Source organism: Perognathus longimembris, chromosome 1, assembly GCF_023159225.1.
Source record: "Perognathus longimembris pacificus isolate PPM17 chromosome 1, ASM2315922v1, whole genome shotgun sequence".
Lineage (NCBI taxonomy): Eukaryota > Metazoa > Chordata > Mammalia > Rodentia > Heteromyidae > Perognathus > Perognathus longimembris.
The window spans coordinates 76,265,859-76,287,569 of record NC_063161.1 but is presented as its reverse complement, the minus strand read 5'-3'; the positions used below and the strand labels follow the sequence as shown (position 1 = coordinate 76,287,569).

At 54.2% G+C, this 21,711-nt stretch overlaps 1 protein-coding gene across 6 annotated transcripts in view; it reads right to left on the bottom strand.

The window, feature by feature from the left end:
* The window catches only part of Tnrc18 (trinucleotide repeat containing 18), a 75,885-nt gene extending 60,452 nt beyond the window's left edge, over positions 1 to 15,433 (bottom strand). For 5 of the 6 annotated variants that reach the window (XM_048329938.1, XM_048329943.1, XM_048329945.1 and 2 more), the window contains exons 1-2: positions 15,043 to 15,433; positions 12,596 to 12,999 (exon numbers count right to left, since the gene is read on the bottom strand). In XM_048329938.1, coding sequence (XP_048185895.1) covers positions 12,596 to 12,782 — 187 coding nt within the window. In that variant the 5' untranslated portion in view covers positions 12,783 to 12,999; positions 15,043 to 15,433. Of the gene's footprint in view, positions 1 to 12,595; positions 14,809 to 15,042 lie in introns of those variants that run through there. The other variant, XM_048329940.1, reaches the window with a different exon arrangement.
* Positions 15,434 to 21,711: the final 6,278 nt, after the last annotated feature.

The window sequence follows — 21,711 nt, the reverse complement described above, 5'->3', positions numbered from 1 at the left end:
GGCAGTAAAATTAAAAAGACAAAGAGAAGAAGAATGAGGAGGAGGAGGAAAAGGAGGAGAAAAAAAGAACACATTGAATGAAGAAAAAGCCATTAGGAAATACCTTTCAAGACCTGAGGGCTAATAAAGATCTCTTAAAACCAACAAAAAGAAGCACTTAGCCATAAAGGCTGATATGATGGATTACTTCAGAGTTAGGAATTTCTAGTCATCCAATGACACTGTCAGGTGACAAAGAAGAAACACCTATCTCATGGAAGATCTATATTGCTGGGCTGGGAATGTGGCTCTGGGGTTAGAATGCTTGCCTAGCATGCATGAAGCTCTGGGTTTGATTCCTCAGTACCACATAAACAGAAAAGACCAGAAATGGCATTTTGGCTCAAGTGGTAGAGTGCTAGACTTGAGCAAAAGAAGTTCAGGGGCAGTGCTTGTAACCACAATATATAAAGAGCTGTTACAAATCACTAAGAAACAGACAACTCACTATAAAATAGGCAAATGAGAGTCACAAATAGTTAATATACTTAGAACAAGATATTCAGCTTCTGAAACCATTGGAGGAAATGAAAATTAAAAGTTGCAATACATTCATCATTACTGGTTAAAAAGAAAAGATGAGGCTGGGAATATGGCCTATAAGTAAAGTGCTCGCCTCGTATACATGAAGCCCTGGGTCCGATTCCTCAGCACCACATATATAGAAAATGACCAGAAGTGGCGCTGTGGCTCAAGTGGTAGAGTGCTAGCCTCGAGCAAAAAGAAGCCAGAGACAGTGCTCAGGCCCTGAGTTCAAGCCCCAGACCTGGCAAAAAAAGATGGAAAAAGATAAATAAATGGCTGGACAGGGGGAGTTTTAGAAAATTGGGATATGGGAACAATCATGGCAGAGTCTAGGGCTGTTCTGACCATGTGGCCCTGGCATTCAGACATCATATGGAAATTTCTATAAACATTCATCCAAAAGGAAGATCACAAATCTTCTCGGGAGCTGGGCTGCATGTCAGCCTAGAGCCCTTACTTAGCATATATATACAAGGCCCCCCAGTAATCGTGGCAAGCAGAAAACACCTCAGACACCTCCTAGCGAACAGCAGTCAGTGAGTGGACAATTGAGAGAGCCTTAACCCATCACAAGAAAACCAAGTCAAGTCACAGGCACTCACACACTGTATGATCAAATGCCAGGTGACTAGCTAGCTGTGGTGGCTCCCACCTGTTAATCCCACCACTGAGGACATCTCAGAATTATTACATCTGAGAATTATGGTTCAAAGCCAGCCCAGGCATAAAAGTTCATGAGACTGATCTCCAATGAAAGTTGGAAGCGGGGCTGAGGCTCAAGTGGTAGAGCACCAGCCTTGAGTAAAAAAAGCTCAGGGACAGCACCCAGGCCATGAGTTCAAGCCCCTGGACTGGCACACAGGAAGGGAAGAAGGAAGGGAGGGAGGGAGACCAACTATGTCTGGTGCCTTGCCTGTTGTGTGACTCCTCAGGGTGACAGAACAAAAGGCTGGGGTGCCTGAGAACGCTGTGAGGAAGGACCAGGTATTCACCACCCAGGTAATCGGAAGGCCGCAGCAGGAGGCCACAGGGGACAGGCGCCAGCCCCAGGCCAGGGCCCCTACTCCGGCGCTCCTCCCCCGCCAGGTGAGCTGTCACTCTTGCAGCCCAGGACGCAAAGCTCCCAGCATTTCCTATGGAGGCCTCCAACCAGCCCTCTTCCCCGCCCACCACACAGCAGAGACCAAATCTGGGCCCCCAGTGGGCAGAACCTTTGTCTGGTTCCAAGCAGACAGGAGCCCCACCAAGTAGGTGTGAAGATTTAAGTAAAAGGAATCCCAAAACAGCAGGGCGTGAGGACAGCCAGGGCCCCAGGCCCTAAAGCAATTATGCAGGATTTTCCTACCGATTGATTCTACCCCCCCACCCCCACACCCACCCCCACACCCACCCCCGCAGCCAAATAGAAGGTGAGATAGGGAAAAGTCAGGAGAGACCGAGAAAGCCACAGAAAGAAGAAAAAGGCAGGTAGGAATAGATAGTTGGGTGGAAAAAAGAGGGTCAATTCCCTAAACATCCAACCAGAATCCAAAGCTGAGTTTTCCATTTAGAAATCCTTGAGCCAGCCACGTGGAGGCTCACATCTGAGGATCACAGTTGGAAGCTAGCTCTGGGCAGGCAAATCCAAGAGACTCTTATCTCCAATGAACCAGCAAAAAGCTGACTCAAGTGGCAGCTCCCACCTTGGTGGGGCGGGGGGGGGGGGGGGGGGAGCCCAGAGACAGTACCCAAGTCCCTGAATTCAAACCCTAATACTGGCAGCCAAAAAGAAAAGAAAGAAATCCTTAACCCCAAGGCTAAGAACTCCGTGGAAATAATAGTAGCATGGTTTCCTGAGGAAAGAAAAGAGAATGAGAAATGGAGAACAGAACTTCTCAAGTTTAGAAGCGAAAAATATGGATGGTGTTCAAGCCTCACAATCAACAACAACAAAAATATGGATGGACAAGATGTGTGCGGCAGGGCAAGATGAGGAGCTGAAAAAAGTACAAGTTCAAGTTGAAAGTAGGACTGAAGAAACAAACCAGCCAGGCGCTGGTGGCTTACGCCTGTAATCACTAGCCACTGAGATCTGAGGATCTCAGTTCAAAGCCAGCCTGGGCAGCAAAGTCTATGAGACTCTGATGAATTGCCAGAAAGTGGAGCTGTGGCTCAAAGTAACAGAACACTAGCCTTGAGCAAAAAGAGTTTAGGAACAAAGCCCAAGCCCCAGAAACAAACAAAAGGAAACAAATCATTGCTGATGCTCCAGCAAATCAGGATGGAATCTTTTGTTATTTTGTTTCATTTTTTAATTATGGGGGGGTGATGGAACCCAGGACTTCATGCAAGCTGGGCAGGCCCCAGCCCCAAGAATGCTGATTGTACACTCCATAATGCAGCCTTCCGCAAACCATGGTGGGCTGGAGAATAAGGCTTGGACTCCTGGAAAAACCAGGATTCTTGCCAGTGAGATACACAAGGTCAAAAAGAGGATCAAAGGCCAGGCTAGGTGGCCCAGGCCTAATCCCAGTCCTAGTAGAACTGGAGGCAACCCTGGGCTACACACAGTGACATTGTCTCAAAAACCAAACAAAGTATCTCTTTATAGATAAGTGTTCCAGGAAGTTCCTCCACTGCCAGGCTCCAGTGCTTGAGCTGAGCCTCCTACTTCTCTGCAGTTTGTAGTTTGTTGTTTTGTTTTTTTTGAGGGGGGGGGCACATTGGTATTCAGGGCCCCCCAGGTGCTGCTCTTGAGTCAGCCTCCAGTCCTTTTGCATTCCTTATTTTTTTCAGCTAGGGTCTCTTTTTGCCCAGGGCCAGCCTTGAACATTAATTCTCCCACCTAACCTCTTTCTTCCTGGTTAGGATTACACGTGTGAGCAGCTACAACAGATCTCATTGACAACTTTTTAATTTTTTTTTCCAGGGACGTGTGTGTGTTGGGGACGGGGTGTGTGTGCCAATACTGGGGCTTGAACTCAGGGCCTGGGGACAGTGCTAGGCTGGCTTTGAACCATGGTAGTCTGATCTCAGCCTCCTAAGTAGCCAGAAGGAAGCTTCAGGAGAGGGCTGGCAGGCCAGCAAGGGATGTAGTTCAAAGGTGGGCACCAGGTACAGGGTTCAATCCCAAGCAGGCAGGCAGGCGCGCACACACACACACACACACACACACACACACACACACACACACACACACACACAAACTGAGCTAGGTGCTGGTGACTCACATCTGTAACCCTAGCTACTCAGGAGGCTGAGATCTGAGGATCACGCTTCAAAGCCAGCCAGGGCAGGAAAGTTTGTGAGACTCTCATCTCCAATAAATTACACACACACACACACACACACACACACACACACAAACCAGCTAGAAATGGAGCTGTGGCTCAAATGATAGAATGCTAGCTTTGAGCAAAAGAAGCTCTGTGACAGACAGCACCCAAGGCCTGAGTTCACACCCCTGGACCAGCACATACACACAAAAACTGTGAGGTGACATACATACTAGAATGTAAGAGCTCTTAGGAGATAGGTGTGCTTGTGCATGACTGTAATACCAGCACATGGGAGGTTGGGGCAGAAGTAGCAGGAATTAAAGAGGCCAGCATAGGCTCCATACTTGCTTTAAAAGGGTGGGGGGGGGGGAGAGGAGAGAAAAAGGGACAAAGAGGAGAGGGGAAGAAAATTACTGATACCATCCCCTATATCTCACAGTACTACAGAATAACCAAAATCATAGGAAGGAAATTGTAAAAGACAAACAAAAATAGTACTCTGGATGCTGGTGGCTCACACCTAGCTACTCAGGAGCCTGAGATCTGAAGATCAACAGTTCAAAGCCAGCCAGGATAGACAAATGGGTAAGAACCCCCACCTTTTTTTTTTTTTTGGCCAGTTGTGGGGCTTGAACTCAGGGCCTGGGTGTTCCCCGTGAACTAGCCTAAAGCTAGCACTCTACCACTGAGCTATAGCCCTACTTCCAGTTTTTGAGGGGTTAACTGAAAATAAAAGAGTCTCACAAGGACTTTTCTGCCCAGGCTGGCTGTGCACTGCAATCCTCAGCTCTCAGCCTCCTGACTCGCTAGGATTACAGATGTGAGCCACCTGCGCACGGCTGGTGAGACTCATCTCCAACAAACCACCAAAGCTCTCCAAGTGGCTCAAATGGTAGAGTATTAGCCTTGAACAAAAAGAAAGAAAGAAAGCTGACAGGTAGCATCCAGGCACAGACTTGAAGCCCCAGTAGTACCACCCGTCCATAATACTAATAACTATAATAATAATAATAATAGAACAGAACCTGAAGCCGAGAGACCACAGTTCCAGGATAAAGGAGGCCCCTGGAACAGCAGTACGGCAAACATAACCATAAAAGCACCACAGGGAGAGGCTGCGGTTACAACTTCAAAGCCACGGAGCTTGGGAGGGATGGCCTAGGCACATGGGTTTCAATCTTGACTCTAAAATGCTCTTAATCATCTGAAAAAGTATGAGGGGGAAAATGTTCATAAAATACAAAAGTCAAGATCTAAATGGAGCCTCCTAAGGTGGTGCATGCCTGCAATCTTTACCCTCAAGAGGCTAAGGCAGGAGGATGCAAAGTTCAAAGCCAGCCTGGGCTGCAAAAAGAGACTAGGGAGAGAGAGAGGGAAGGAGGAAAGAAAGGGAAAGAAAATTGGCGTCATCAGGCTGGGTGCTGGTGGCTCACTGTAATCCTAGCTACTCTGAAGGCTGAGATCACTGGACTGCAGTTCTAAGGCCCTGAGGCTCTTATCACCAGTTAACCATAAAAAGCAGGAAGTGGAGCAGTGGCTCCAGAGGTACAATGCTAGCCTTGAGCAAAATGGCTCAGGGACAGTTTGCAGGCCCTGAGTTCAAGCTCCAGGACTGGGAAATCATGTAATGAAAAAAGAAGGCCATCTTACTCAAAAATAATGTACTAATCCTCATAGGATTTGTGATTTTTCCACCCTTTCTGAGAAAGCTACAGCAGAATCTGCTCTATGGAAACAAGGAAGTAAAAACAGGAAACAAGGAGGTATAGAAAGAGTTTCAGGAAGGCTATCTTCCAGAAAAGAAAGATGCTGACACCAAAGGGAAATGTGCCAAGATACTAGAAACCAGAAATCCTTATTTAGGGAGAAAAAATCCTACCAAAGGGGCTAAAGGAGGCATGACACAGAAACAGAATACCTGCCTAGCAAGCATGAGTTCAAATTCCAGTACTGCCAAAAGCAGGGACACACACACAACAACAACAACTAGGTATGGTAGTGCAGACCTATAATCCTAACCACTTCAGAGACAAGACAGGCAGGAAGATTAAGACTGGAAGATGATCTTCTCTGAACAATAACTAAAGCAAGAAGGGCTGGAGTGTGGCTCAAGTGGTAGGTAGTGTACCTACCTAGAAAGCTTAAGGTCCAGAATTCAAAGGCCACTTCTGCCCTCCTGGGGGGTATGGGGGGGCAGGGGGAAAGGAAATCACTCCAGGAAATCTAAAAACGTTCATTTTATTACAGAGTTTATTTTATTGGCTCAATACTATTAACAATATTTGCAATGCCATAGTGATAAAACTGACTTAAACACAATAGGAAAAGGAGGCCCAACAGCAAGAATCATCATGATCATAAGCATTTATTCAGTGCTTATTACATACCAGATAACATTTCTAAATGCTTTCATCCTCTAAACAATCTCATGGTACAGATATGAAAATCAAAGTACCAAGAGGCAAAGGACCTCAGCTGAATAAGTGGGAGTTAAATTCAGAATCCAGCTACCTATGCCAAACCCTCATGCTCCATAAAAAAATTAAATGTTCAAGCCAGGTGGTGCTAGTGGCTCACTCCTGTCTATAATCCTGGCTACTTCAGGAGGCTGAGACCTAAGGAACTCAGTTCAAAGCCAGCCTGGGAAGGAAAGTCCATGAGACTCTTATCTCCAATTATACCACCAGAAAACCGGGAGCAGCACTGGGGCTCACAGTGGTAGAGCACTGGCCTTGAGCATAAAGAGCTCAGAAACAGCATCCGGATCCTGAATTCAAGCCCCACAACCAACCAAAAAAAAAAATTATTTTGAGGGTTCGATCGCAAAAAAAAATTTTTTTTAATAATTAGTGGTAGAAGCAAATTATTATTGAGAAATAGGAATAAAATAGAAACTAAGGGTAGAAATGAGAAACCAGGAAAGATAAGGCAAGAGCTCCTGGTTTTCTTTATAATCCTTCTAACGTGGTATGGGGGTGTAGGGTGTGCATGAGCACATGGGTGAACCTATCTCTTGGGCATGCCAGTACAAGAAGAGCTTGAACTCAGGGCCTGGGCACTGTCCTTTAGCTTATTTTTAATTTTTACACCAGTCCTAGAGCTTCTTTTGCTCAAGGCTAGCACTCTACCACGTGAGCCACAGTGCCATTTCTCTAAGGGGTTTACTGGAGATGAAAGTCTCATGGACTTGCCCAAGTTAACTTTGAACTGTGATCCTCAGATCTCAGCCTCCTGAATAGCTAAGATGATAGGAGTGAGCCGCGATTGCCCAGCATGATTTGTGTTTTTAGGAGAAGGGGGTGTGAGAATTGAACCTGAGAAGTGCACTTAAGCCCCAGCCTTTTGTTTTGTTTTGCTGGTAACCTTTTTCCCTGGGCTGGCCTCAAACTCAGGATCCTTTTACTACCTCCACCTCCTTAGTCATGATTACAGGCATACACATACCACCATAGGCAGTTATAATTTGACTATTTAAATGTGGAGTTTTTGTTTTTAAATGCATGTTGTCCAAAAACAAGTTGGTATACTCTTAAAGAGTAAAACTTACCATATGTAAGATATTCCCAAATAGAGCTTTTAAAAAGTCAATAGGGGGATGGCTGCCAGTGGCTCTCCCGTCATCCTAGCTACTCAGAATCAGGAGGCTGAGCTTTGAGAATCGCACTTTGAAGCCAGCCTGGGCAGCGATGTCCATGAGACTCTCATCTCCAACGAATCAGCAAAAACCCAAAAGTGGAGCTATGTATTAGAGCGCTAGCCCTAAGCAAAACCACTCCACAGTGATCAGGTTGAGGTCAAGCCCCAGTAAGAAGAAAAAAAAAAAAAGTGAATGAATGAATGAATACATGAATGAATGTGAGATCAGGTTGGGCCACTTGAGTCTGAGGTCCATACTCCCCAGCCAGGGGAAGGAAAGGAATTCCACCAGCCCTGGGGGAGGTCTGGACCAGCTCTAGGGAGAGTGAGTCATGGAGTAATGATCACAATAATTGCAGCAATCACTTTTGCTGAACTTTGCAAGGGACAGAAGAAGCTCCCAGCTGGCCTCAGCTCGCTGGCTCAGGCTCATCCTACCACCTGAAAACTGTAGCACCCACCTAACCCACCTGAAGAGATAAGAAAACCCAGGCTCACAGAGCCAACTTGCCAGGGAAGGGAGATGAAAACCCCACAGCCCGAGGCCTTAGGGTGGAGTTGATTTTAATCCTGGGATTGCAGGTTAGAGCTGATGTGCCGGCTTATTGCTGGTTAATTGGAAATAAGAGTCTTTCCTGCCTGGGCTGGCTTCAAACCCTAGTCCTCAGATCTCAGCCTCCCAGGGTAGCGACCATTACAGGTGTGAGCTTCTTTCTTTTTTAAAGGGTTATTTTGGAGTAATTTCAAATGCAGAGCAAAGTTTGACGTGACACACCAGGCCCAGACAGCAGTGAATGACTTTCTTGCCCTGTTATATGGTATTATCTGAGGTGTGGCTGTCTCTCACACACATACAAATTGATCTAAATTGTTGATAACTCTTTTTTTCCCCTTTGCCAGATCATTCCCCAAAGGGAAATTCCCTTACCAGGAAATGCTTTAACTTTCTTTCTGGGAAAACAAGGAAGGGACAGGCACAGCGCTCACACCTGTAATTCCAGCTACTTGAGAGGCAGAGATATGAAGGAGTGTGATTGGGAGACCAACTGGAGAAAAAAAAAATTACAGAGACCCTGTATCTCACAGCTAACATGGTGGCTCACACCTGCAATATCAGACTAGACCTAGAAAAAAAAGCTCAAGAAACTGTCTAGAAAAAAATTAGAAGACAGTGTCTTACATAATTGTACGGGTATGGACTCCGTGGGATATACTATCAACAACACTAAGGGCTAACCTCCTGTCTATTCCCTGATTTCCACAACTGCCCTATGACCTTTGAAACAGCTTCTCATTCTCCATTCCAATCTCAAGCAGTATATGGCCTATGACTTTTTTTTTCTTTTTTAAGATTCAGGCCAGACTGGGGCTGGTAGCTCACACCTGAAATCCTAGCTATTGAGATAGGATCGTGGTTCAAAGCCACCCAGGGCTAGAAAATCTGTAAGACCCTTATCTCCAATTAATTATCCAAAAGCCAGAAGTGGAGCTATAGTTCAAGCGGCAGAACTGGATCATAAAAAAAAAGAAAACAAAAGCCAAGTTCAGTGCCTCTAGGACCTGAGTTTATGCCCCCAACACAGGCACAAAACAGAAAATGAATCCAGGCCAGTTCTGTAAAAAAATGTCCCTCCGTTCCTCACTGTTTAAAATTCCAAGACCTCATTATTAGCCCTTGGGGACAGGCAGGATCCGCCCTCAGTACTGCTAACACACCAACTTCTGCATTCTGTCACCTCAGTGGCTCTTCACACGTACACAAAAGCTCCACTCAGGTCAAGCCCTTTGACCCCCATACCGCCTCTCTCCAGGCAGACTCGACCCAACCCAAGGCATTTCACCCCCTTCGTGGCCTGTGTCCCCATTTAGAATTTTTTCCCTTGGCTGATTTACATGCCTGATCGCCTGAGCTCCCCCTCCCCCCTGACACACACAGCACTGACTGCTGAGCCCCAGACAGACAGCAAAGACTGGTCTGTTTGGTTCAAGGCTGAACCTCCTGATCCTGGAGTAGTTTCTGGCTCCCAGGAAGTGCTCAGAAATGATTTGCTTAAGTATGTGAACAAGATAGGAAGGAAAGATGGATCCAGCAAGCTAGTAAGCTGAAGAACCTAGACACAGCAGGGCTAAAGGCCTTTCTGAGATTGCAGAATCTCCATTCCCAGATTGCCTCCAACCGAAGAAGGAAAATTCCGGCAAACCTCTCTTATCTCAGTCCTAACTGATTAATCTTTCTAAATCAATCCCAGTGGGCTGACAGGCTGGATTCCAGAGCAGGATCTTCTGGGAGAGGCAGGAAAAAAGAAAAGCCCCTGGGTCTCCAATTGCTTAGTGGCCAGGCCAAAGTGCAAACACCTCCCCATCCGGGGCTGGGGGCCACCTCCCATTCAGTGCTGGCTGTGGGGGCTGGGAGAATAAAGACCCAAGTACAAAATCCTGCTAAAAAAAACTCTTCCATTGCAAAGCAAGAGGACTGCCAACCCCAGCGGGAGAGCATGGCCTGACAGCAGGCTGGAGTCTAGCCTCATCAGTTGCTTGCCGGTCACTCATCCCTCTCACAGATTCCACATTCAAGGGTGTAGGAAAAGGGGAAAAAAAAAATCTTTTTGTTTGCAACCAGCACCCCCACTCCTGTATTTTGTGCTTACACTGGGGCTTTAACATGGGGCATCTAGGCACTGTCCCTTAGTTTTTTTTATTTTGTTCAAACCTAGTGGCTCTACCACTTGAACCCCAGCTTCACTTCTGGCTTTTTGGTGGGTCACTGGAGATAAAAAGTCTTTTTCCCTAGGCTTTTTCCTGCCCAGGCTGGCTTCAAACATTGTCAGAGCCTCAGCCTCCAGAGTAGCTAGGATTACAGGCAGGAGCCACCCACCAGGCTCCACATTCATTCTGGATTTCCTACCTTTTTCCAAGAAAAAGACCAAAGCCACACCCACAACACGGAAAGCTATCTCTACCAGAAAACCCTCACTTAGAGCACAACTCCCTCAACCCCCTAGTTCTGAGGGCTCTCAGGGCAGCTCCTTCTCTCTGCCAACCTAGGGAGCCTGGGTATACCCACCGAACACACCAGGGTACCCAGCCCAAAGGTAACACTCCCTCTTGCTGTGTGAATGGGGCAAAGAGCTCAGCCTCTCTGAGCTTGTGCAAAAGTAAACACAAAAAGCTGATGATGCTGAGAAGGCTTACAGAAACAAGAGGTGGGAAAGAGGAAACTAAGCACCTGTACTCCACAAGAAAAGAGGGAGGGCCTTTAGGTTGGGGAACCTTTAATTCTCCCTGACAATCAGTAAATTCCTGGTGCAGTCCATCTAGTTAACAGGACCGGCCTGGGTGTGGCTCAGGGCCTGCCTGGGGTCCCCAGCTCCAGGCCAGCTGGAGGGGGGGGGAAAGGGGTGGCCAGCACCAGCCCCCACTCTTCACTCCTGGGTGAGAAGCCTCACTAGGCTGTGGCTGCGGTAGCCTTCCCGCCGTTTCCTCTACAATCTCAGCTGTGAAAGGGCAAAAGGGGGAGAGGTGATGAAATCGGAGGACTGCATCGTAGAACTCCCCCAGACCTCCAACGGGGACTTACCTAACCGTAAGCCCCAACACCCAGCCACCCGGCAGCGGCCGGTCTGCCTGCCCCTGACCGGCTCCCCACAGCACAAGGCACTGATCTGGGCTGGCACGCCTGGGCCAGGCGCAGGGCCACAGCCCCCGCAGGCGGGCGGGCGGCAGGCCGGCAGCGAGGCCCAGCCAACCAAGGAGAACCGAGATCCGATTCCCAAGCAGTGGGGCGCCCCAGCCACCACCCCAGGCCGCACCAACAAACCCAGCGCGCTCCCCGAAAGCCGTGCCCACACCCATCACTGCGGCCTCTGAGGGTGCCCCAAGGGGGAGCCCCAGACAGCCTCTGCACCCCCGGGCAGCGCTGCCTGAAAGGTCCCCCATGCCCCCACCCGGGCCGGTGGGGACCGCGGCGGGAGGAGAGCCCGGGCTGGCCGGCCGATCCCCAGGGCCGCGGGCACCACCGTGCCCCTCCCCCCGGCGCCTCACAAAGGCCCTTTGTCCCGCCGAGCCCCGGACCTGGGTTCCTGAAAAGTTGCAGCAGAAAAATCCGAGAGAGACGCAAAGCCAGCCAGCGTGGCCAGGCCCGGGCTGGGCTGAGGACTCCTTCCGAGCCCCCAAGGACAAGGGGGGGACGCGGGGACGCCCCGGGAAAGCAGACACCCTCCACTACGACTGCACGGAAAGGTGGATGCCTTTTATTTTCCTTTGATCTGAGTGTCGGGCTGAGAGGCGAGGTGCAGCTAGGGAGGAAAGTTGGGGTCCCCCCGCTAAGCACTGCCGCCCGGCTCGCTTTCCTTCTCGTTCCTTTGGCGGCTGCAGCCTGGCTGGGCCCGGCCAGCGGCGGCGGCGTTCGCCCCGCGGCCCTTCCAGGAACCAGAGCCAACCGCATGCGCTCCCGGCCACGTCCTCGGGCGTCCCCGCCACCCTTCCCGGCCACCTCCCCCCGGAGTCCCCCCCTTCGGCCTCCAGGGCCCGGCCCATCTGCTCCAGGAGCCGGCCGGGATTCAAGGATCCCGCCGCCCTGCGCGGATCCTTGCACTCAGCCAAGAGAACCCCAGTCCCCCAAGCCGGCATCGCCGCCCTCCTACCTGAGAGGAAAGAAACCCCTGGCGGACCTAGAACTGGGGTCACCGCCCTCCCCATCTCTTCCCGCGGACCGGAGGTCCTGCCGGGTGCGGGTGGTGGAGGAGCTGGGCACGGAACACAGGGCCCAACGGCGCAAGAGGAAAAAAAAAAAAAACCACTTGCCAAGAAAAATGATCGGAGCTTGGGGAGCGTGAGGCTCACGGGGCACCGGGGCCGGCGTGGTCTCTTCTCGCCCAGATTTTGTAAACCCCAGGCTCACACCACCAGGGGCCAGAGAACACGGGTCACTCCCCCCCCCCCCCCCCGCCGTGGCTCCGAGGAGATCCGGGGCCGGCAGCCGGCAGCCTCTCCGCTGGGGCTGTGGGTGAGGGTTCCCTGCCCTGAGGCCACCCGTACCCCAACGGCAGGCTGGGGGGTCACCGCGTTGCCCCGGCCCCGAGCGCGAAGGCCTCCCGGGGCCTGCCATCCCCCGCCGCCCGCGCGCGCGGCGCACTTACCCGGGTGCGGGTGGAGGTTGAGACCGGCCATGTACTTCCCGGGCGGCAGCGGGCCCGGCAAGCCCGACGCGGGCAAACGTCCGGCGGTGGCCGCGCCCACGCGGTGGCCGTCCATGGCCAAGCCGGACAACAGCGGCGGCGGGGGGCCGTGCACGGACCGCTGGGGCCCGAAGTCTCGGCCATCCATCCTCCGTGGGAGAGCCGCGGCCAGCCTCCCCCACGCCTGGCCCGCCGGCCTCGATCACGGGGAACTAAAAGTTCGGCTTCGACGCAGTCCGGGAGGCCTCGGGTGGCGGGGGTTCCGCGGCGTGCATGGCGGCGGCCCGCGCGCGGCCCCGGGCGCACGGCCGGCAGAAGGGCCTCTCGGGGCGGCCGGGCGGAGCTGTGCGAGGCGCACCCGGTGTCTTGGCGGAGAAGACGAGCCACGGAAGGGAGGAAGGTGGGGGAAGAAGAAAAAAGGAGAGAAAAAAATGTAAGTTTGATCAAGTCGCCTTGCGCCCTTCGGAGCCAGGGGCTGTCGATCGAGGGTGTCCAGAAACAAATTCGGGAGTTGAACCCTTTTTACGGAAAGGTAAAACTTAAAAAAAAAAAAAAAAGAAAGAAATCCACGTTTTCCTTCCTACTAAAGGGCTCAGCTCCCAAGGACTGGATTTGGGGAAGTGACAGGTGCGCGCAGAGCCCCAACCCGGCCTCGGCGATGGCCGGGTGCGTCCTCCCTAAACCGGGGAAGGCCAAACCGGCCGTGCCCGGAAAGGCTAATAAGACAAACCACCTAAGAGGGGTTTTATTCCCGGGCGTCACAACCTCCGGGGTGGAAAAACTGTAAAGCCTCTTCCAGAGCTGCTGGGAAGATCACCCTCAACACTATCTCATCGGTAAAGTTTAATATTTAACCTTTCTGGGCCCCTCGTCTGTTTTTCATACCCGCTCCCAAACCCAGTCTGATTTTCCTGTAGTGGCTTTAAAAAAAAAAAAAGCCAAATGAGTGGAGTGTACTTAGTTTCTTGTGATGGTTGCCCGATTGGGATGGGATGCTGCAAAAGCACAGGGCTTATGATTTTTAAGGGGCTTTGCCGCTCCCTCCTGCCGCCCGCATCGGAGCCACCTGGAGCCGCAGAATCCTGGGTCCCCAAGACCCCAGGACGTGGCGTGGTCGCCGGAGGATTTGTAAAATCCTCCAAACCTAGCTTCGGTTTCATTTTCCATCGCCCCGGCCTGGGAATCATTCTGCGGCTCCCAGGACGCGTGGCCCCGTGGCTGGGACTTGGGGGAACATCGGACGGAAAAGAAAAGGAGTTCTAGGATAGCGCTTCCAAACCTGCCTTCCCACATTACACACCCTTAAAATAACCTACAAAGGAAAGCTTGGGGGAGGGCGGAGAGGCCCGCGCGGGGCCGAGGGGTGCCACCCCCCAGCGCAGGGCAAATCCCCCTGTAGTTCGTTTCAAGATGTTTGTTTAAAAGCTTTGTCGTTGGCCGATTCCCGTGGGGTTGGGAAGAGGGGGGGGGGGGTCGTGGAGCCCACCCTTTCTCAGCCGTCCTCCGGCCGGCCGCCCTCGGTGGCTGATCGGTAACTCCGGGAGAGGTGCCGAGACGCCCGGCCGGAGCCCAAACGGCCACCACCCGCCCTGCACCCCAACTCCGTTCCCAACACCCTCAAGCCGCACACACACACACACACAGCGTTCTCCGGCTCCCTTCAGTTTCTCCATCCCACCCCCCACCCCACCAACTTTGGTATTTTAACATGGTTTTGGTTACAAACACCCCCTCTTCCTCTCTCCCTCCCGTTTCCAGCTCTGGTTACCAGATCCGCGTTTACTTTGGAAAAAAAAAATCTAAGATTGCCACATCCGAGGATACCGGTCGCAAGGAGGCGAGGAGTTTCCCGTGATTTATTTTTTTAAATATATTCTTAGGTATCCTTTTCCTAAAAAAAAAAAAAATCAGCGCTTCGGAACATGCCCACGCGCCCCACTTTGGAAAAGTCGGGGTGAAGCCCTCTCCGAACAGGCTGGCAACGGCTAGGAAGCCGGCGTGGCCATCTGCGGGCTCCGCCGCTTTCTTCCTACTTTTTCTCCCTCCGAAATGCAGTTAAAATGGCTGAATTCCGGCTTTTAATTAAAAACAGCCTGTATCATCGAAAACGCTCCGGCGTCCCCGCTCCGCAGCCGCCAGCAGGGAACCCACGCCCCTCGGCCGTGCCCCCCCCCCCACGGCGGCCGCCGAGCCCCCGGAGCGGGCTGGGGGCGAGGGTGGGCGCAGGGGCGCGCCCCCGCCTTCCCCGGGGCGCCCGCGATCCCCGAACCCCTTCTCCGGAGCTGGACAGCTTCGAGGGGCCCGGTCCTCGGCGCACACCCGAGGGGCAGGAGGTGGGGGGCGAGCGGCAAGAAGTTTGGAGACCATCGCGCCCCCGCGGGCTGGGGGCGGGCGGGCCGGCGGCGTACCTGGCGCGGCGGAGCTCCCGGCTCGCGGCTCCGGTAACAACGACTCCGGTGGCGGCCCCGCTTCCCGGCGCGGCTAGGCGCCCGTGCTGCCCGCCATCCCGCGGCCGCCGCACACTTTTTGCCCGCCTTTCCTTTTTTTGGTAGAAAATCGTTCCCGGGGCCGAGCGTTCGGCGCGCCAACTCCTCCGCCCTCCCGCGGTCCGGCTCCCGCAGCCCCCGGAAAAGCCAGCTTTCCTCCCGCCCAGCTCCGCGCTTTTTAATAAAATCCAGGTAGCGCCGGTTTAAAGAATCCCAAATCTCCATATACAGCCCGGGATTGGAAAAGGTACATTACACAACCCCCCTTTCAAGTTCCACTCGCTGGATCTAAAAAAAAAAAAAAAAAAAAAACCCAGCGGGGGGGGCGATGGGGGAGGGGAGCCCTCGGCGGCTAAGAAACACGCATTGTTCCCGGGTGCCCGCCCCCCCTCGGGCCCGCCCCCGGCCGCCGCCCATTGGCCGCGCCCGCCGCCCATCACGCGCATGTAAACACCTTGGCCCTCAGCCATTCCTATAAAACCAATTACGGACCTCGGGGCTTCAGCAGTTTCCAGGCTCCCCCTCGGCGGGGCTGAATGATCCAAACTGGTGGTGAGAATTTTTCCGAGCCGTTTCTAGGCAGCCCTCCTCCCCCTCCACCACCAGTTCTAGCCCTACCCGCCCTCCTCCCCCCCCCCCCGCCTCTTCCTCCTTCTCCTCCCTTTTCCTCCCCCGCCCTCCCCCTCTCCTCCTGCGTCTGGGGTTGGAAGTGATCAAAATAGGGGAAGATGGTTGTCGCCGCAATCCCAGGCGCGGTTTAATGGGCCGCCTGTCAGCTTCCTGCTCGCTGGAGGAGGTGACGAGCTGGACGAGCTGGGAGAGACCTTGGAGCCCGGCGAGCTGCGCCCTGCGCCCGACCCCCAGGTCTCCCCCTTCCCCCCCGCCCGCCCGCCTGCCTTCCCCGGGTTGCGCCTTCAGAACGCGCAGTGGAGACGCCAAAACAGACAAGGGCGGCTTTTTCCTTTTTTTTTTTTTCCTTCCTTTTAAAAACAAAGCCGCGATTCAGTCCCTTTTTCCCCCAGCAGCAGCGCAGTCGGGGTGGGCTAGGCAGGCCGAGAAAGGCGTTTTCTTTGCCCCAGCCTGCGGGGCTGCCCTCCCTGAAACGCGGTGTCAGATGGTTACTGATTAATATTTTGGAGAGGCTGCGGCGGCGGGGAGCGGTGAGTCTAATCTTCTAAAAAGGGGGTTCCTATAGAAACGCGGGCCAGGGCGCGGGCGCCCCCCCCCCCCTTCCCGGCCCTCGGCGGGGCTGCGGCGCTCGGCACCGCGCGCCCCTCCCCAAAGCCCCTCGTGGCGTGGGCGTCCCCCTCCCTTCCACCACCCCCCAAAAAAAATCGGAGCAGAAAAAAGGATTAGATCGGCTGAGCGCAAGCTGAATCCCTCTCGATTCTGACATTTCAGCCTATTAGCATTTCTCCACGGGGCCTTCTGAAACCTATTAAAGTATAATATTAAAAACCTCTTGGCTGGGGGCCTCTCTCGCCTTCCATCCGCCGCGCCCCCTCCAGGGAGGGCGAGACCGGGAAAAAAAAAAAATCTGTTGAGCTCAGAGGAAGCTGCTGCCAAGCCTAAAAGTGCTTGGCTGGCCACGACAGCGGAGGGGGAGGGGAGCCCCAATCCCCCAGACTTTGTACTTTATTTTTGCGCTTTCAGCAAAATCCTTTCTGGGTTGAGTCTCCAGGAGCTATTCGAAGCAGATCTACCTGGCTTGGGGATTCAAGGAATACAGACCCCACTGGAAAGACTTTGTTTTTTGTGGGGTTTTTTTGGGGGGTGGGGTGGGACTGTAACCTTTCCCGCAGCTCCGCAGGCACCCAAGCCCGGCTAGGCGTTTACCTACCCTGGAAGGGCAGGAATCCTAGCCGATCCTGCCTCGGAGAGCAACCGTGGTGATAGAATTTTAATTAAAAGGAGAAGTCCGCGCTGCATACAGTTTCCTCTTAGCTCCTTTTTTTTTTTTAATCCATTTTTTAAGGGAACTTTTTCTGAAGGGAGGAGAAAATGAGCTAGTGAGTGCCCATTCGTTCTATTTTCTTAGGGGGGAAAGAGGGAGGGCTGGAGGACGAGGGGGGTGTCTAATTTAATTCCAGGATAAATTTGAGGGGAGAAAAAAAGTTGAGCCTCTGGAGGGCAGTTTCAAGTTGCCCTTCCTGGAGCCTCCTGCGCTGGTTTCTAGGCTACCCACTTTGAGAAGCTGGAGACCTGGGGGTTGGGAGGGTGGTGAGGAGAGAAAAGGAACGAAAATAGCCCGAGCCAAGGGGAACCAACGGCGGTGGCCGCGCTTGGAGCTGGGCGCGCGGGTGTCACTGGCAGCCAGGGCGGCGGGAGGCGCCCAGTGCAGCCTCGAGAATTCAAGAAGACGGAGAGAGGGGGGTTAGAGAAAGGAGGTATTGTGACTGTGTGCCTTAGGGGAGGGGGGGGTGTCTGCAAAAATAAAAGAAATGCAGTCAAATTGCACGGGGCTGCTGAAAGCGAAGGTGGGGTAGGGAACTGGGGAAGGGGGCACGTCAAGCACCCGAGCCTCATCCAGAGATCGTTGTGGGGTCCCATCACCCGCCCCACGTCGGAACATAGGCCCTGATCTCCACCCTCACCCCCTTATATCCCGCCAGCCCGGGATCTGGAATGTTTTTATTTAAATATAGCACAGGGGGGAAAATGTATCTTGAGACAGTTGGGGTGGAGAATAATAATGCAAAAGGGCTATGGAGTAGGGGGGAAAGGCCTATTTTTATAAATGTTTAATGTTTCCACCCTGGATGCTCCAAGACGCCATAATTGTGACAGCAGGGGTGTGTGTGCCCATAAATCATTTAGTTGCTAATAAAAAAAATTCTGCCTATTTGCCCTTGGATTTGCCAATGGTGTGTGCATTTTTTCAAGTGCGCGCCTTGCCGGCGTGGCAGAGCCCAGCCCGCATTTCACTGCGGGCAAAGACCAGGGTTAGACGTGGCCCCCTCCCTGCTGGAATCTTTGCGCTCCAGCCCTCCTAGCACCCGTGCCCACCCCCACCCCCAGCGCTGCCACGCGGGAACACCCGCAACTAGGGCGCAGGGGGCATAGAAACGCCGGAACTCGGGGTTTCCAACCGCGAGATGGGGCGCACAGGATAGACCCTGCCCACCACGTTTTCTCCAGACTGTGGAGTCCACGGACCCACCAAGCGTCTTTGATCTTTGCCCCCTCTCCTCTCCGCCCCGGGAGTCCCCACAATCGCTGGGTAAACAGCAGCCAGGAGCCATCTTGGGGCGTGGGACGCATCCCAAGGGCAGTGGAGACAGCAGCCCTGTCCTCTTGGGAACCTCCTCGGGTATCTTCGGAAGTCCATGGGCAGCCCAGCCTGGCTTCAGGGACCTGGGAAAACGCCCTCCCGGTCATGGTGGGCACATGTAAGCCCAACGATCAGGCGGCCCCCCGCACCAGCCACGCGTCCCGCCGCCATCTTCCGCGCCCCACCCCCACTCCGCCTGCTTGTTTACCCGGCCGGGATCGTCGGCCAGAGAACGGTGTTGACACAGTGTGTGTGTGTGTGTGTGTGTGTGTGTGTGTGTGTGTGTGTTGTACTGACTGGGCGGAAAATCGGCTGGGAATGTGGGGGTGGGAGGGTCAGCCCGCAACCCCAAATTGCCGTTTGTGGAAAACCCAACCAAGCCAGCCTCTGCCTGGCCTAGCACAGTTGTCTGTCCGCCCCACGCCAGGCATCTAGGCTGCCCGGACCGCCACCTCCCGCCTCGGCACTCAGTCCCGAACTGCCCCCCCCCCTTTGTTGAAAAACCAAAGGACGGGCCAACCTTGAGCCCTGCGGCCTCCTCTGCCTGCCGCAAGCCTACAGGCCAGGCCGACTGGAGGGGACCCGCGTCCCTGGAACCCCGCGCTTCCTGAACCCTGGCGTCTCCGGCCGCTTGGACACCTTATTGCTTGTGCTCCTCCCCCAGGAAGAAGGGGGGGGGAAATCAAGCCAAGTGTCCGTTCCTTGGAGAGGGCATCAAGGCCACCCCATCGCCCTAAGCAGCCTTTGGGGATGGGGAGCGCGAATCAGAGCCCCGAAGTCCATCGGCAATCTAGGTGAGGTGGGGACGGCCGGCTTCGGCCACCGGATGGAGAGGATACAGCCGGGTCCTCCGGGCGCGGGTTTCCGCAGGTCCTGAATCCGGCCACTCGGGAGCTCCCGGCCGGGCACCACTAAAACCCGGAGAGGCCTCACTCGGGACAGCCATCCTCGCCGCCTCTCACCGCCCCGGGGCCCGGTGGATCGCCCCCCCCCCAGCTCAGCCAGCGCAAACCAAGAGCCGCCTGGACCCTCCTGGAAGACCGGGGACGAGGCTCGCCACGCCCCGCTCGCCACCTGGACCTGGGCGCCTATCGGCCAGAGCCCGGGCCACCTCGCCAGGCCGGGCCCTGGTGGATTCCAGCTCCTCCCGGCCCCGCCTCCGACCCTGGCCTCTTCCTCCGGCCCCTGTGGGTCAGGTTTTCCACTCCTGTGTTTGGCTCCGGGAGGTTGGGGGTGTCCTCGGCGTGCCGAGGGCCCTGTGAGGCCTTAGATCTCCACGCCCTCGGCCATCTCCGCGGCTCAGGCGCTGGCGTCCACCATGCTGGGCGCCATGCTAGCCTGCCCAAGGCCTGGGAACCCCGAGACTGCTCAGGAAGTCAAGCCAGGAGCTTTCCCGTTGGACACAGAAAGGGAAGAACCTCGCCACTGAAAGCCGCCACCATCCCCGCCCCGGGTGCCGGACCCCGAGGTTGCGTAGTCCTCGATGATCAGCACTGGGGGTAGGGGCGCCGGGGCAGGCATTTCCCCTAGGAAGCTCGGTGGGGCTGGGATAGCCAATCGGCCACCTCCACAGACCTGCCCTGTTTACAGGGGGGAAAAGGGTGTGGAGAGGCGAATGTGGTTGGACTGCAGGCGTGGTGCTCAGAGGTAGAGACTGGCTGGTCGGGGTCCCCACCTCCCTCTCCTAGGCCAGGACCCCACACCCCAAGCTTTGCCCCGCGTCGTTTCTGCTTCCAGCCCCGGTGCAAGTGTCCAAACCATTGGACCAGCGGGGGAAAGATGTTTCCACCACATTAGGGGTTAGTTCCACTGGGACAGAGGGATGGGAAATGAGAGGTCCGTCCTGAGGATCAGCCTCCGCCTAGGAGAGCTTTGCAGAGGACTTGGGGTGGGAACAGCCAGGATGCCCTCCAAAGCCTTGCCCGATGGGGGATGTTTATACGGACACCCCTTCTTCCACAAGGAATCTCGGCCCCTTCCTAAAATGGCTGTGGAGCGGCCCGGACCTTCAGACCCAGGCCCCCATCCCCCGACCTTGAAGCCCCAAGAGGAGACTTGGAAAACAAAAGCCCTGTGGTTTCAGCCCAAGGTTAAATTCCGCCGCTGGCATTGTATATATTTTTTTTCTTTTTTTTTTTCCCCATTCCGCAATCTTAAGAGCCATAGCGCTTCTCCAAATAAACCACTAATAAATCAGCTCCCCGGCGGGCTCACCGAGTGACCTTGGGAAGGTTTCCCGCCGAAGGGAGGACGAGGTGGGGGAGGGGCTCAATGTCACCACAACCATCCCACCCCTGAGCGACTGCGGCCCTCAGTGGGTGTTTATTGTGGCATGTGAACCCAGAGGGGCTGGGGGAGAGTGGGCTTTTCTGCACAGATTGACTTGGCCCCTCCTGGCTTGCAGTACCCTCCTCTCACACGGTGCCTGGCCCTGGCCGGGTCTTTGGAGGCCTGGGTCTTTGTCTGGGTGTGACCGGGTGTGTTCAGTGAGTTTGGGCGAGGTGTGACTAATGGGATTTATGTATGTTGGTGCCAGGGTGATGAATGGAGAGCTTGGCAGCACGTGTGTCTGGGGAGGGGTGCTGCACCTTAATAGGGTGTCAGTGCCCCCCAGAGGGGGCTGTCCCATCTCCTGAGGCTTCCCTCCTCCACTTGCTGGCTCCCAGCTTTGTTTGGGCCTCCCTGGCTCTCTGGCAGGCCTATGCCTGCAAACGGCTCAGGAGCAAATTCCACTGCTGGCCTGGGCCCCAGCCCAGCCCCCATGCCCCACGTGGTACCGCCAGATCTTGGGGGACTGTTTCCACCTTGCCCCAGCCCTCCCAGAGTCTCTCTGTCATCTGACTGGTGCCCTGCCCACCCAACCGAAGAAACACTAGAGACTTGCCTCTGTTTTGGGTGCTGGGTATGGAACCAAGAGACCCTTGTTAGCTAGACCAGCGTTGTTTAAAGAAGGCAGCGTGCCCACCAGGGTGGGTGGCTCATGCCTGTCACTCTAGCTACTCAGGAGGCTGAGATTTGAGGATCATGGTTTGAAACCAGCCCGGGCAGGAAAGTCCCTGTGACTCTTATCTCCAATTAATCAGGAAAAAGTGGGAAGTGGAGCTGTGGTTCTGGTGGTAAAACCCTAGCCTTGAGCAAAGATAACTCAGGGACAGTGCCTAGCCCCTGAGTTCAAGTCCCAATATTGGCAGAAAAAGAAAAGAAAAATGTAAAAGGTCCAGCCAGGGGAACAGTCCTTGCCAGCTCATCCTACTGACAGGCTCCTGGAGATTTTCTGCAGCCTAAACTTGGTGGGGGAGGGGAGGCAATGGGGGTCAGAG